Source organism: Hipposideros armiger, unplaced genomic scaffold (genome assembly GCF_001890085.2).
Source record: "Hipposideros armiger isolate ML-2016 unplaced genomic scaffold, ASM189008v1 scaffold_443, whole genome shotgun sequence".
NCBI lineage: Eukaryota > Metazoa > Chordata > Mammalia > Chiroptera > Hipposideridae > Hipposideros > Hipposideros armiger.
In genome coordinates this window covers 126,735-140,020 of record NW_017731793.1, presented here as the reverse complement: position 1 = coordinate 140,020, position 13,286 = coordinate 126,735, and the positions used below count along the sequence as shown (strand labels likewise).

At 50.1% G+C, this 13,286-nt stretch overlaps 1 protein-coding gene across 1 annotated transcript in view; it reads right to left on the bottom strand.

The window, feature by feature from the left end:
* PI4KA (phosphatidylinositol 4-kinase alpha) overlaps positions 1–13,286 on the bottom strand; it is a 120,792-nt gene that overhangs the window by 5,896 nt on the left and 101,610 nt on the right. The window contains exons 33-45 of the mRNA XM_019665394.1: positions 11,873–11,980; positions 11,112–11,239; positions 9,940–10,059; positions 9,701–9,780; positions 9,399–9,592; positions 8,321–8,411; positions 7,781–7,948; positions 7,017–7,070; positions 3,425–3,545; positions 2,132–2,261; positions 1,611–1,681; positions 449–521; positions 290–360 (exon numbers count right to left, since the gene is read on the bottom strand). Of these exons, the coding sequence (XP_019520939.1) occupies positions 290–360; positions 449–521; positions 1,611–1,681; positions 2,132–2,261; positions 3,425–3,545; positions 7,017–7,070; positions 7,781–7,948; positions 8,321–8,411; positions 9,399–9,592; positions 9,701–9,780; positions 9,940–10,059; positions 11,112–11,239; positions 11,873–11,980 (1,409 nt within the window). The remainder of the gene's footprint in view (positions 1–289; positions 361–448; positions 522–1,610; positions 1,682–2,131; positions 2,262–3,424; positions 3,546–7,016; positions 7,071–7,780; positions 7,949–8,320; positions 8,412–9,398; positions 9,593–9,700; positions 9,781–9,939; positions 10,060–11,111; positions 11,240–11,872; positions 11,981–13,286) is intronic.

Below are 13,286 nucleotides of genomic sequence, written 5' to 3'. Positions count from 1 at the left end.
CCACTGTAGCCTGAGCAAATGAGTACCCCCGCCCCCCCCCCACCCCCAAAGCCCTGGCCACTATGTTTCGAGAAGATACCTCCTGGACTGACTTGGTAGCCAACCTTCAGGGATTTCTGTCACTGCACACAAGCTCTGTGCTGTCCCCAAATGAGGGGTCACATTGAGAGTGGATGGATGGCCATCAACCCTCATGGGGAGCTGGTAACAAACTAAAACGCCACAAGAAACTGGCCTCAGCAAGGGGAGACACTTAGATCCCAAATTACATCGGAAATTCTCCACTGACCTTCTTTTTCAAGTTCACTAACTCCACATCGTTTCACCTTAAATTTTGCCAGATACGGAGCTTTTGCAGCACTGAAAAACAACAGAAAGAATGTGGCACAAGTGATACAGCAAACAGGAAGCCCGCATAGGAGTGGCCAAGGGAAGGGTGACCTCTCACCTCTGCATGGGTGTCCCCGACTTGTAGTCGATGTCCAGCACGATGGCCTCAGGGTTGCTGGGCAAGTAGCAGCCTGTGCAGGGACAGAGGGCAAGTCACAGGGAGCCCAAGTATGATGATGGCAAAGACACAACCCATCTTCAACACTGAATCTCCTTGCTGAGTCCACCCTGCAGACAGGGCGGCGTACGGGGACCTCTAGGTCCTCCTCTATGGCCCTGATGACTTCTTATTCCGTGGCCATGAAGGGTCCGTCCTCCCTGGTTCTGTGATCTCTCCCTGGATCCTTCCTGATATCTAACAAAGAAGCCACCACCTCCCAGGAGACACTTCTCCAAGAGGACACACTGAGCCCTCAGCTTACATACCAAGCATGCTGCGCCTAGGGACCCCATGGCCGTCCAGTGCTGGCACAGGGCTGCCCATTCTCATAGGACATAGGCAGGAGCTTCCTGCCCTGCTCTGCTCACCTGTACACACTCTGTTCTTGGATTCAGCCCACTGCATGTAGCTCCCCACTCTCAGCACACGTGTTAAGTAGGAGGACAAGACAAAGGCCATTCTTGGACAAGGAAGTGGCAATTTCCCTGGGGACTGGGCTCCCTGAGCCCCTGGGGAGATGGGAGAGTTCCAGAGCCTGGGCGGGAGAGTTCCAGAGCCTGGGCTTCAAGGAGGGGCCCTGAATTAGTAATGACTGGGTCTCCTGGGGAGCAAAGTAAGGCCTTGCTGTGGGCTGCAGTTGAGCTGTCCTACCAGGGGAAGGAGGGACAAAGCAGGACCACATAGTCTCCTCCCCTCCCTCTCACCCTCCTTTACCCGCCAGCCCCAGTCTCTCTCACATGCAATCCCTACTCCTCTGCTCTAAGAGCCCTGGCTGGCTCCCCAGTGCCTCCAGGACAAGCCCTGGCAGCATGGTCTGTGGGGAGCTGGAGGTTTGCTGATGAATATTGAAATGGAGGACCCGCGTGGATGGCAAGCCTTCTCTGAGAAGCTGAGCCCTTGTCCGTGCTGGGCAGGTTGGGGAGCTCAATAGAGTAAGTCAAAGAAAGGGCCCAAATGCATATGGGGCCAGCCCCACCGCTGGTCTCCACGCCCGCTCCCACTCCCTGCCTGACCAAAGGAAGAGGCTTGTTTCCTTCGCCTCCTGAGGCCACCTGCTCACCAGGCTGCACTTTCACTTCAGACAGAGCCGACAGACAAGCCTTCTTTCTCTCGTCTCCTTTAGGGTAGGGCCTGAGAAACAAGACAGAAATGCTGTATCTCCTACAGGAGCTGGTCTCTGGGATTTCTGGGGGACAGCCCAGGGCCCCTGCCTGTCTGACTGCCCCTCAATTTGTCTCTTCCGAGCTCTATCGACTCCTGGAGGCCCTGCCAGGCCAAATTCCCTTATGAGCATGGCAATTCCTGCCCCGTATTCCTCATCGAGAGTGGAATCAATGAAATGATAGATGTACAAAGGAGCCTGGTTTTCCTAATACCACTTACCAGGCTCCTTCAGAACGCGCAGAGAGCAGAGTGGCCTCAAACTCTGGGACAATATCCAGAATGCAACTATGTTTTCTGACGTTCGCATGGCCATGCTTTTGCTATCCTTTCAAGAGAGCGGAGATTCCCACCCCCGGGCTGTTCATTAGCACTGCCCAGGCAAATCCCATGAGCTGGGACTGGAGGCATGCTACTTACTTGATGATGGCTGATACGTTGGTGATCTTGTTAAAGAAATCAAATTCCCGCTGATAGAAGTCCTTGGCCGGGCCTGACAAGGAGCCTGTGATCTCCTCCACTAACTCCTCCAGGAGGTCACCAATGTCGGCTGACAGAGAAACCCAGAAGGTGAGCCTGTGGCTGAGCCACAGCAAGGCTCTAGAGCAGTGGGTCTCAACCTTCCTAATGACGTGACCCTTTAATACAGTTCATGTTGTGGTGACCCCCAACCATAAAATTATTTCGTTGCTACTCTATAACTGTAATTTTGCTGTTATGAATTGTAATGTAAATATCTGATATGCAGGATGTATTTTCATTGTTACAAATGGAACATAATTAAAGCATAGTGATTAATTACAAAAACAATATGTAATTATATATTGTGAAATATTTATTTCTAATTACAAATAAATGAAATTTTGTCTTGAAGCATGGAGACGGATAGAGAAGCGATGTCTCGGTTCCTAAGACCATCGAAAATATGTGTTTTCTGATGGTCTTAGGCGACCCCTGTAAAAGGGTACTTCGACCCCCAAAGGGGTCGTGACCCACAGGTTGAGAACCGCTGCTCTAGAGGAATGGTGCCATGTTTGCCGGTCATGCAGTCCGGGTACTCCCCAGCACCCAGACCAGCTGTCCTCAGAGTGTAGTCTGCAGACATCGGGAATCCCTGGGGCCCTCTCAGTGGACCCCACGGTCAAATACACCAAAAGGTTGTTGTTTGCCTTCCTCAGCATGTTGACGTTTGTGGGCTGTGCGCAAGCAGTGGGGCCAAGGGTGCTAATGGTCACTGGGGACTCATGGCCATGCTCTCATGGGTCTGCTCTGTTAGTTATTATGGACAGCGAAAGCCCACATAAACCAAAGCTCTTTGAGGGTCGCAGTAGTTTTTAAGGGTGTGAGGATGATTAAGACATCTCTGAGAACGGCACTGGGTTAAGCAGAGGGGCCACAACTTGGGAGAAGGCGCTCAGCTGGAGCAGGTGGGTCTCACATGTTCCTGGGGAGCTGCAGGATGGGGCCAGCAGGGGCATGGGGTAGGCAGGGCATCTGCAGGGTGGGCTAGAAAAGGCTTTGTGACAGGGGCTATTGCTCCCACTATGTGTTAAAGATGAAGTGTTTCCACCAAACGATGGGAAGCAGAGGGAACTACAGCCTGGGGCAGCACAGGTTATGGAGGGTCCTGAAGGCCCAGGAAGGGTCTGGGCAGATGCAGAAGGTGTTCAAGATGGGGTGGGTAAGATTTGAGGGAAGATGAAAAATACTCACGGTCTTTCTGGTGCCCCTCTTCATCTAGATAGATATTTGTTTTCATATTCCAGATAAACTGGTGTGCCAGAAGCTGGGATTTGGATGCTGCCCACAGAATATACTCCCGCACATAGCCCATCTGTAGAACAGCAAGGTCACCATCAGCCCAAGCTGGGAGCCCCTCTTTCCCAAGATAGACTCTTTCTAACCCAGAGCAGGAGCTGACATCCAATGCTTGAAGACCTGGTGAGCAGTGAGGCCTAGTGGTTTCCGGCTACATGAGCAAGCTCTTCTGGGTCTGTGCTGCGTCCAGCCTAGGAGCCAGGCCAAGTGCTGGCTAGCTGCCCAATGGGGTGGATGGGGGCCCCGGTGGTGGGGTCTGCAATACGGCACAAGTCAGCTTTTGTTTCCTCCGTTCCTTTCCTTCCCCTGAATTCTAAGAATCACAACTTTCTCACCCATTTCTGCTGTTGTCAAGTACAAGGAATGAGTATGTATGTTTGCTATATAATTATGTATAGAGTGACATAGTTCCAAAGTCAAAATTTACTAAGCACAGTCACTTCCATCCTGTTTGTTCCCTCTCTGGCCATTTTTATTAGTTTTGGTTTCTTCTTCTTTTTTTAAAAAAATATAAAAAGTATAAGCAAATACATATATACATTTGTATCCCCTCAAGCTTGATTTAACAAAGAAATGCCTAAAAATGGAAAGCAAGAAGAAAGACCAATGAAGCTAGCTGAGTCCTGAGTTGGTTTAACCACCCAGAGAAAAATCATTGGATGTGACTTTAAAATAAGAGTAATCTGACTGTATGTCCCTAATGGAAAATACACCAAGGACAAAAGGAAAAAAATCTGATCCAGCTTTCAATAATCATATTGTGAGTAATAATAATGGTATTGTTATTTTGAAACTATTAAATACATAGTAGGATAAAGCAAAGTAGTATGTTAATGTTGTTAGGAACCAATATGTTTAGTGTTAAAAGATTCAAATACAAAATCAAATAAAGTAAAAAAACTCTGTAATCCTACATTTTAATTGGAAATATCAGTATAATCTCATGATGTTGTTTTTCTTTTTTTTATAAAAGCTCTATCTACTGGAAAGGCCCAGAAACAAAGACAATCCAATGGCCGTGAGCATGCTCGGCATTAGATGACAGTGTCACAATTTTATTTCTCATAAAGTGAACCCGAGGACCTTGGGAAATTGGTGATTCCAGGTCTGAGGCAGGGAAAGAATAAGAAGAGCCTAGAATATCTTATCATTCTGAAAAGCAAAGAGGCTTTCAAAGACTAAATAAAGATCAAAGACTAGTAGTAGACCATCAGGAGTTCCCAGTCGTCAAAAAGATGGGCCTCAAAAATAACTGTAGTGGGGGATGAGAGAGAAGGTGAGCGGGTTAGAAAGCACAAATTGGTAACCACAAGATTGCCACGGGGATACAGAAGACAGTTTGGGGAATATAACCAGCAATGTTGTAAAGATTTGGTAGGGTATCCGGTGGACACTTGTCTTAATAGGGAGTCCACTTCATGGATGGTGTAGATGCCTGACCACTGCGCTGTACACCTGAAGCTGAAGCTGAATAATAATATATGTCAACTATAATTTAATATATATAGTCACAGGATGTGGAGTACAGCATAGAGAATAGAATCGATGGAACTGTAACAGCTATATACAATGTCAGAAGAATAGTAGATTGGGGGGGTGGTTATTACTTTGTGAGGAGTGTAAATGTCTAACTATTACATTGTTTTGTACACCTGGAACTAATATAAAAATAACTGTAGTGGACTGGTGCACATCAAACATGTCAAAATCAATGTATTTATGATATTTGGGAGAAAAAAAGAATACCTCATTGGTTATTTTTGAATAATTCTAAAAAATTAACTCATTATTGAGAAATAGAAAAAAGGAATAAAGAAAAAAATCAGGAATTTTTGAAAAGCAGCTTATGTAAAGTAATAGCTAATAAAACAAACCGAAGCCCACCCTCATCTCCACATGCCAGCCACTACACGCTATCCACAGCCCACTTGTCCTCCCCTGCCAAGCATGCTAAGCACACCGTCCACCCAGGGGGCGCTGTGTTCTCTGGTGACCACCACCCAGCGTTCAGGTGGAAACCCTTGGTGCCCACTCTTGCCCCCTCCTCCTCTGGAGTAGGCCTTTCTGTTCAGCCCATATGGAAGCAAACACACTGGAGGAGAGAGAGGGGAAAGGGAGGCACTACCTGGAGAAAAGGTGCATCAGAAGAGTACCCAGTGCTGGGTCCAGTGTAAAGGCCCTGGCTTAGTGAATGTGGCCCGACAGGGTGTCAGAATCACCTGCTCAGAGCTGGAAGGCTTTTGGCAGCTACCTAGCTAGGGCAAGACCCAGTCTATCAAGAGAAGTTGGCTGTGATTCTAGAAGCACTGTTGTCTATGGACTGAGATGAAGCATCTTGCCAATCCATGGGGAAGAAGCCAGCCCTGGGACACCCGGGCACAGCGTTAACAGCTGCTATGGAGACTGGAGTGGCAGGAGGCAGCCCATAGGTGGGCTGGCACCACAGGGCTCAGCCAGGATCAAGTGGGGAATGAGGCTGGCACAGGGCAGTGGGGGGCAGAGGCAGGCGCTGCTGCTGCACTCAGACATGAGCGTGACAGGTGGCGCTGCCCTCAGGCACGGAAACATGTGCTCTGGGTTGTGGTCATCCTGACGGGTGTTTTCTGCACCAGGTCCTATGCTAGGCACCTTATGTACGTGTACACTATTACGGGCTGGACTGTATCCCCCCAAACTCATATTTTGAAGTCCTACCCTCCCAGTGCCTCACAATGTGACTATATTTGGAAATGGGCCTTTAAAGATGTGATTAAATTAAAATGAGGCCATTAGGGTGGGCCCTAGTCTAATCTGACTGGTGTCCTTATGAGAAGAGACACACAGAGGGATGAGCACGTGGGGACACAGGGAGAAGACAGCCTTCTACAAGGCAAGGAGAGAGGCCTCAGAAGAAACAACCCTGCTGACACCTCAATCTCAGACTTTCAGCCTCCAGAACTGTGAGAAAATACATTTCTGTTGTTTCAGACCACCCCTCCTCCCCTCCGGCTGTGGTGCTTTGCTATGGCAGCCCTTGCAAACTAATACATACATCATCTCATCTAATCCTTCTTACCACTTCCCACTAAAGAGAACAGGGAGCTGGAATCAGGAAGTTAGGGGACTTGTCAAGACCCCCATCCAATGAGTGGTCAGGCTGCCCAACTTGAGCAAGTGGCTGGGAATACTTCCAGAATCTGCTTACTCTGCAGAGCGAGACTGGGCCTCAGTGTGAGTTGGGGTGAGCAGGGGCTTCCTGGCTATGGGCACCGGTGACAACCATGGCAGGGGTGTGTGTGAGAGGAGTTTGGGGACCGTGGTCACAGGCTGGTGGTCCTGATCCTGAGGCTCAGCACAGCCTGCGATCCCCAGGTCAGGCTGGAGACATGCCTGCTTACCAGACTGGGCATGAGGGCAGGGCAGCACGAGTCCTTGTCAAGGGCCCCCGTCCCAGTGCCCACACAGCTCTGAGTGAAGAGAGGGACAACATGTATAGGTACAGCCTTACCTTGTCATACCTGAGGGCCTGCACAATCTGGGGGATATAGAACAGGATGGCATCCTGCAAAGAAGGAGGAGAAGTGACCATGACCCCAGAGAGGACAATTCCTTACCCCTAGGAAAGGTGAACACCTCAACATGGATGGATGCCCCAGGTTTCCATCCCTGCCCTCCCCCCAACCTGGAACTGGCCATGCTGTCACTATCCTCGTTGCAGACCATGGCAAAACTAAGAACCTGGGAGAGCCCAGAAGACAGTGAGGGAAATGGCCAAATGATTGGTGAGAAAAAGCAAAAGGAACAAAACGCAAAAGGCTCCCATGCCTACAAGGAGAGAGGGAAGGGTCCATCTGTATTTACTACTGGGGGCCTGCTTGGGGACAAGGACTGAGGTGAGGTTACAGCAGACCTGTGGGTTGGAGCCACAGTAATTCAGACTCTGGAACATTCTATTGAACTTGTCACTGTGCCTGTCACGTGGGGTTGCTAGGTGATGAGCCTGCATGGCCACGACTGGCGCCAAACTCAAGTCAACTTCCTTTTTTAATTAAGTTTTAAAAAGAAATACAACTAGTAAACACATCTGAATTAGAACTCAATCTATCTTCTTTGACTCTCTGAACAGAAATGGGGAATGAAGACATGTGCTAAGATGGGCCAACGTTTAATTGGTCCTCTATCCAGGTTTGAGATAAAACCTATTTTTCATCTCTCCATCTAAACAGTGCTGGGTAGTCCCCTTGAGACCAGCTCCAGCAGAACGGGACTTACCGGTGGGAAGGACCGCAGGACCTTCACCCCGTACTGTGCCGTGAGAGGATGGGGCGGGTACATGCTAGAGAAGTAGGAGAGGCCCGTGGGTGGGTCGGCGGGTGCCCAGCACAGCACGTGGCTGAGCTCGGGCGCGTCGGCGTCGATGGTGTGCCAGGTGACTAGGAACTAGGAAGGAAAGCATGGAGATGGTCTGTCTCAGGCCGTCCCCACGGCCTCTCTGGAAATACCTGGCCCCATCCCACATCACATGGATGACCCCCAGAAGTGACGGTTGTAAAGCATTTAAAACAACATGGGAAGAGGCTTCTAACAATTATGTAAAACAGTGTAATTTCAACTAGGGTGAAACACATTCAACGTTTTTCTGTTGTAAACAATAAATGCTTCATATAAGGGGTAGAAAACACAGGAAATTAGAAAAATCATTATACCACTGAGGTCACCAGGTTTTTGTCACATTTCTAGTTTCCAGGCATTTCTGGAGTCCGTTCTATTTTTGTGCATTTTGAACCTAGGCCTCAGCATGCACTACGCTACCTTGATAGCTTCCGGGATGTCACTAACGGCTCCAGGGTCCAACCGAACCAGTCGGGTCACTTCATTGCCAATGGCTTCTGTGTTCTTAAACCTACAGCCACAGAGAGGGTATGAGTGGGGCGGCCTCACTGGCAGAGGGGGAGCTGGAGGGATGCAGATCAATGCCAAGTGATACCTAAACACACTACACTACTGACACATGGGTAACTCTGAACACAGGTGCTTATGATACACAGCATTATGATCGGCTATGACAAAAGGCCGGAACTACTACATCTTGAATAGGAATTATCCTACTTCACCATTCAAAGGACGCCTTCCTTTACAGTCCTTGCCTTCAGAACACCCCCTTGCCCTGGCCCCTAAAGTGGCCCATCCATGGAGTGGCAGCTCGGGGGCCAGAAGGCACCTTAGCAGGTAGAAGGGCAGGTGTAAGATTTAAAGTGTTGCCTCCCAGACTAACACAAGGTAGACTTTCCACAAACACTGTCAGGCTGAGCCGGAGGACTGACTGAATTAGAACCAGAAGGAGGAAGCTGTCAGCAGGCAACTGTGGGCTGCTGGGCAAGAAAGGTTCACTCCTGCACACATTCACACGGGGTGAATGTGATCCCTCTGGTGGGACTCAACACAAGGGCCTGAGAAGTCCTTCTCGGCCACTCGATCGATCTCAGAGTTCTGCCCCTGTAAGAGCTTCCATGGGAGAGTTTAAGTACACTCAGCTGCTGGCTGTCTCCTCCGAGTAGCCTGCCACTGAAAGACGACTTCCAGAAACAAACCCAAACACTCCCCAGGCCGCCTCCCTGGAGTGGCAGCCTCCACATACTTTCTTTCCTCCTCGAATGAGACTGGGGTCCTGAATGTGCTGATGTGACCTCCTTGAGCTCCAAGATGCTGGGGCACCTCAGGCAGGAGTCTGTGCTGTGTGACTACAGCACAAAAACTCTGGGTGAACGTCCAGGGCAGAGGACCAGCCTGCTAAGATCACTTTCCTGACTGTCCCTGACAGTCACACACAGGCCACCTTACACTGAACCTCTGGCAAGGCCCCCGGCAGGCAGGTGTGACCTGGGCCCACCTGGCTGGCAGCTGCACGGCCAGGTAAGGAGAGATGCTCCAGGCGAGGTTCACATTATCTTTCCACTGCTTCTCACTCAGAGTGATGTACTTGGATCTCCAGTTGGCCACGCTGTTCTCCCCAGTCTGGTCCAGCTCCAGCTCTGGGGCTGACAGTGGGTTGTACCAGGTGATGAGACGCTCAATCTCAGTGGCCTGACGAGATGAGACAGATGCTGATGCGCCTTCTGCATGCACCCACGTGCCCTCCCCGGTGCTGTGGGTGCATGACAGGCAGCGGGCAAGTGGCGGGCGATGCCTTACCAGGAGGGACAGCAGCAGTGTTCTGCGCTTCATGTAGTACTTGTGCAGCTGGGAGCCCCGGTTGGTTTTCTTGGACATGCCTGGGGAGGAAAGAGCAGCCACACATGTTCCTTGGAGGTCACTGGCTTGCCCTTCGATTTGAGAACCCAGGGAAAGCTGTGTTTCAGCACTGTGTCCACCGTCTGAGCCTCAAGAGGTGACTCACACCTTAGGGACCTGTCAGTGAACCTTCAACCGACCTGACTTCTTGGAGATGGTTGACATGCCGCTGGACAGGGGGTATGTGTTTATCCAGCCTTGCGTGGCCTGTTGGCGAGAGCCGACTGCTATGTCCAGATTGCTCCGGGTGTCTTGGTTATCTGTGGGCAAACACATTGTTGCTTCTAGAATGAGGTAGCTGGATTTTCACCAGCGATAAAGCAATCAGTGGAGGGACAGAAGGGGGAGACACGGCCGATGATGACTTTGCGGAACTAACCCAGACATGTGAGAAGTTCTTTCTTCTAGATGGGAAGCTTACTAAAATTTATTATAGTCCTCCTGGCTTTAAAATAGAATAAAACAAATATGGTAATCATCTTGATAAATGACTGCAGTTATCTGATCTCCAGGATTCTATTCCTTTAATACAGTAGTAATTTGAGGACCCATGGGGGCAGATGATACGGGCTGTTTCTAAGGGCCCTATTCTAAGTGGAGCCAGGAAGCTGACTTAGGAAATCACTGTGCCTGCTTTTTCATTTTTCGTTCCTTTTCCCGGCAGTCAGGTTATCAGGTGGAGGCTTGGCTGCAGAAACCTGGCTCCTCATCTCTCATTTGTAGTGTGTAATCAGCTCCATGCTTAGAGGAACAAGAATATGGTTTCCTTTGGAGGTTTGCTACTTGACCCCTCTTCAGCCCTTTTCCTTACCCTCCGTCCATCCTGGCTAGCTCCTATTCATCCTTAGAGACTCAGCTCAAATGTCACCTCTTCCAGAAAACTATCCCTGGCTCCCCAACTCCAGTGGGCCAAGTGCCCGTCCTCAAGGGGTGTGCCCACGATCCCTCCCTGTTTAAATTGCCTGTTGATTTGATTGTCTCCTACCAATACAGCCTGATAGATGTGCAGTGGGTGCTTGTGAACTGAGCCGGCACCGGAAGAAGTTACACTGAGAGGCACCTGCTCAGAGCCTCATGTGCTCACTTGTGCCCCTCAGCTGGGGCTGGAGAGGTGGGGGTCAGGCAGGCATTGGGCCTCTGTTGACTGTGCAGCATGGCCAAGATCAAGGCCAGGGCACAGCTGGGCCTTAACTGCTCTTCTGAGCCGGCTCCTTCAGCACTAACCACTGCACACTGCTGCCCGCACCACTCCCCCATTCCATGCCTTGGCCCCACCACTGTGAGCACCTGCATTGCTCAGAACAACCGTTACCTGGGGGAACAAGCTGGCTGGCGGTCAGGTACTTCTTATCTGAGAACATGGCAGTCCAAAATTTAATCATTATGCTTATGTCTTCACGCAGCCTCTTTTCTCCTTGAGTAGGGAACTTCGGGGGACAACTTCAAACAACCACAAGAGAACAAGAGTTGAGTGCCTAGAGTCAGGGACTAGAAGGCAGCATATTATAAAGCAGTGAGGGCGACACCAGTGGTCTCTTAGTGATAAGAGGTTAGCCCAGAGCTCATCATCAGCAACAACTATCTCATTAACCCATATGGTAAAGTGATGATTTTAGAGCCCTCTCATGACCACCCCCACCACTAATCTCAGCAACGTCTCCAGAGCTTGGCTGAATGGCATGCTTGTGGCAGATGGTGCAACTGCAGCTTTCTCCATACAACACGACCACCTACACTGGCAAAGTCCCAAGAGGCATGTATTTGCAATTCTTCATGCAATAACCATTCACATTAATTGGAAAGCTAAATGGAGGCACTTAATCTCTTAACTCAATTGAACTGAATTTGTCATTCATCTCATAGGGAGGCTAGCTAAGTACACACACGGAAATACAGCACAAGACTGAGGACATTCAAATCCAGGGGCATCAGGGTTGCTGAATGAAGTTGGTGGCATAAACCAGGCAAACCGTTTCCTCCTGTGGGTGACTTCTGGGGGTCTGGGACAACCAGGGATGCTGTCTGGTGCTGGGCTGCCACTGGATGCCATGCACGGCACAGCGTGGGGAGTACCTGAAGTAGTCAAAGGCGGTCGAGTAGATCTTCTCACGGAGCACGTTGCGGATGGTTGCGTTAGGAACCACGTCAGCGTGTAGGAGGGACAGCCCCAGGGTCAGCAGTCTACGAGAAAGCTGAGGACGAGTCAGAGGCACTCGGCCTGGAACAAACCTGTGAGGGATCCCTGTCTCCCCTGCAAACCACTGGGCTCTTGGGCACATCTTCAGATGACAGAGTTCTGGAGTGCCAGGACTGCAGCATCAGCAGGTGATTACCGTTCACAAGTTTATTGTACCCGAAATGCCTCAGGAAAGGTTTCATTAAACCTTCACTTTTGTTGAGGAAAAATGAACAATGTATCTGCCTCCGCCGGATGCTTCAGTATAAAAACTACCTGCAAACTACTCCCTGAGGGATGCAGACACCTACAGGTGCTATGAAGGTAGAACAATGAATTCAAGTTAAAAAAAGAAATTTACCAAGCACCTGGTTTTTACTAGGTCAGTGTTGGTCTGTGACGAAGTAAGTACGGGAAGAGAGAGGGAGCACCTATTCATTTCTACAGCAATTTCACATTGCTATGACGGTCCAGTGTGGGTCTTCTAGTAATTCATTCTCACTGCATTTTATAAAGGTATAGGTCTGTGACTGATTAAAAATTAGGAAAAAAGAGAACTAGGCTTCCCCACAGTGGTTTGAGAAGCACGGTCCTGGCCTGGGGGTGGGGGTGCCCAGTGGGTTGCAGGAACATGGGTCTAGAGTTAGGGGAGGGGCAGACTGAGCTGGTGTCACCGGTGGGTAGTAGGAAGGGGTACAGGCAGAAGTGGTATACCCCAGTGGGTGGTTCCACATTCTCCCTCCATCTGACCACTCGGGCACCTGCAGGCCCAGCTCAGAATCCTCCCCATGTCAAGCTGGCCCCTCCTGCTGTGTCCAGAGCACTGGGCTTGAGGCACACACATCCCAAAGGGGATTATGTGCCCTCCCCTTGTGTGTCTGGTGCTTTGCACACAACTTTGCGTGCAGTCAGCATGATCAGAAGTTTTCTGTGGACATCTCGGAGGGGTCAAGTGACCTGCCTAAAGTTACTGCTGGCCCCCAGCCTGAGCTTGTCACACCACCTACTGTTTTTCACTCACCACTATGTCACCAGGATGGTGACACCATTTTGCTGCCAATTTTTAAATTGCTCCCCCAACCAATTTAAAAATGCTGCCCAACATTTGGGTGCCCCAGGTCCATGAACTAGCTTCCTGGACACTCCTCTGCTGTGGACAGCACGATGCCCGACTTCCCCAGCTCTGAAGGGCGTGGTGGGCGAGGTCATTTGTGTCCAGATCCCCCTCACAGGAGCCCTGCACATACTGGGGGCTTGGTCAGTTTCTGATGAATAAATGACTAACCATGGGAAAACCCCGTGGACAGGGCC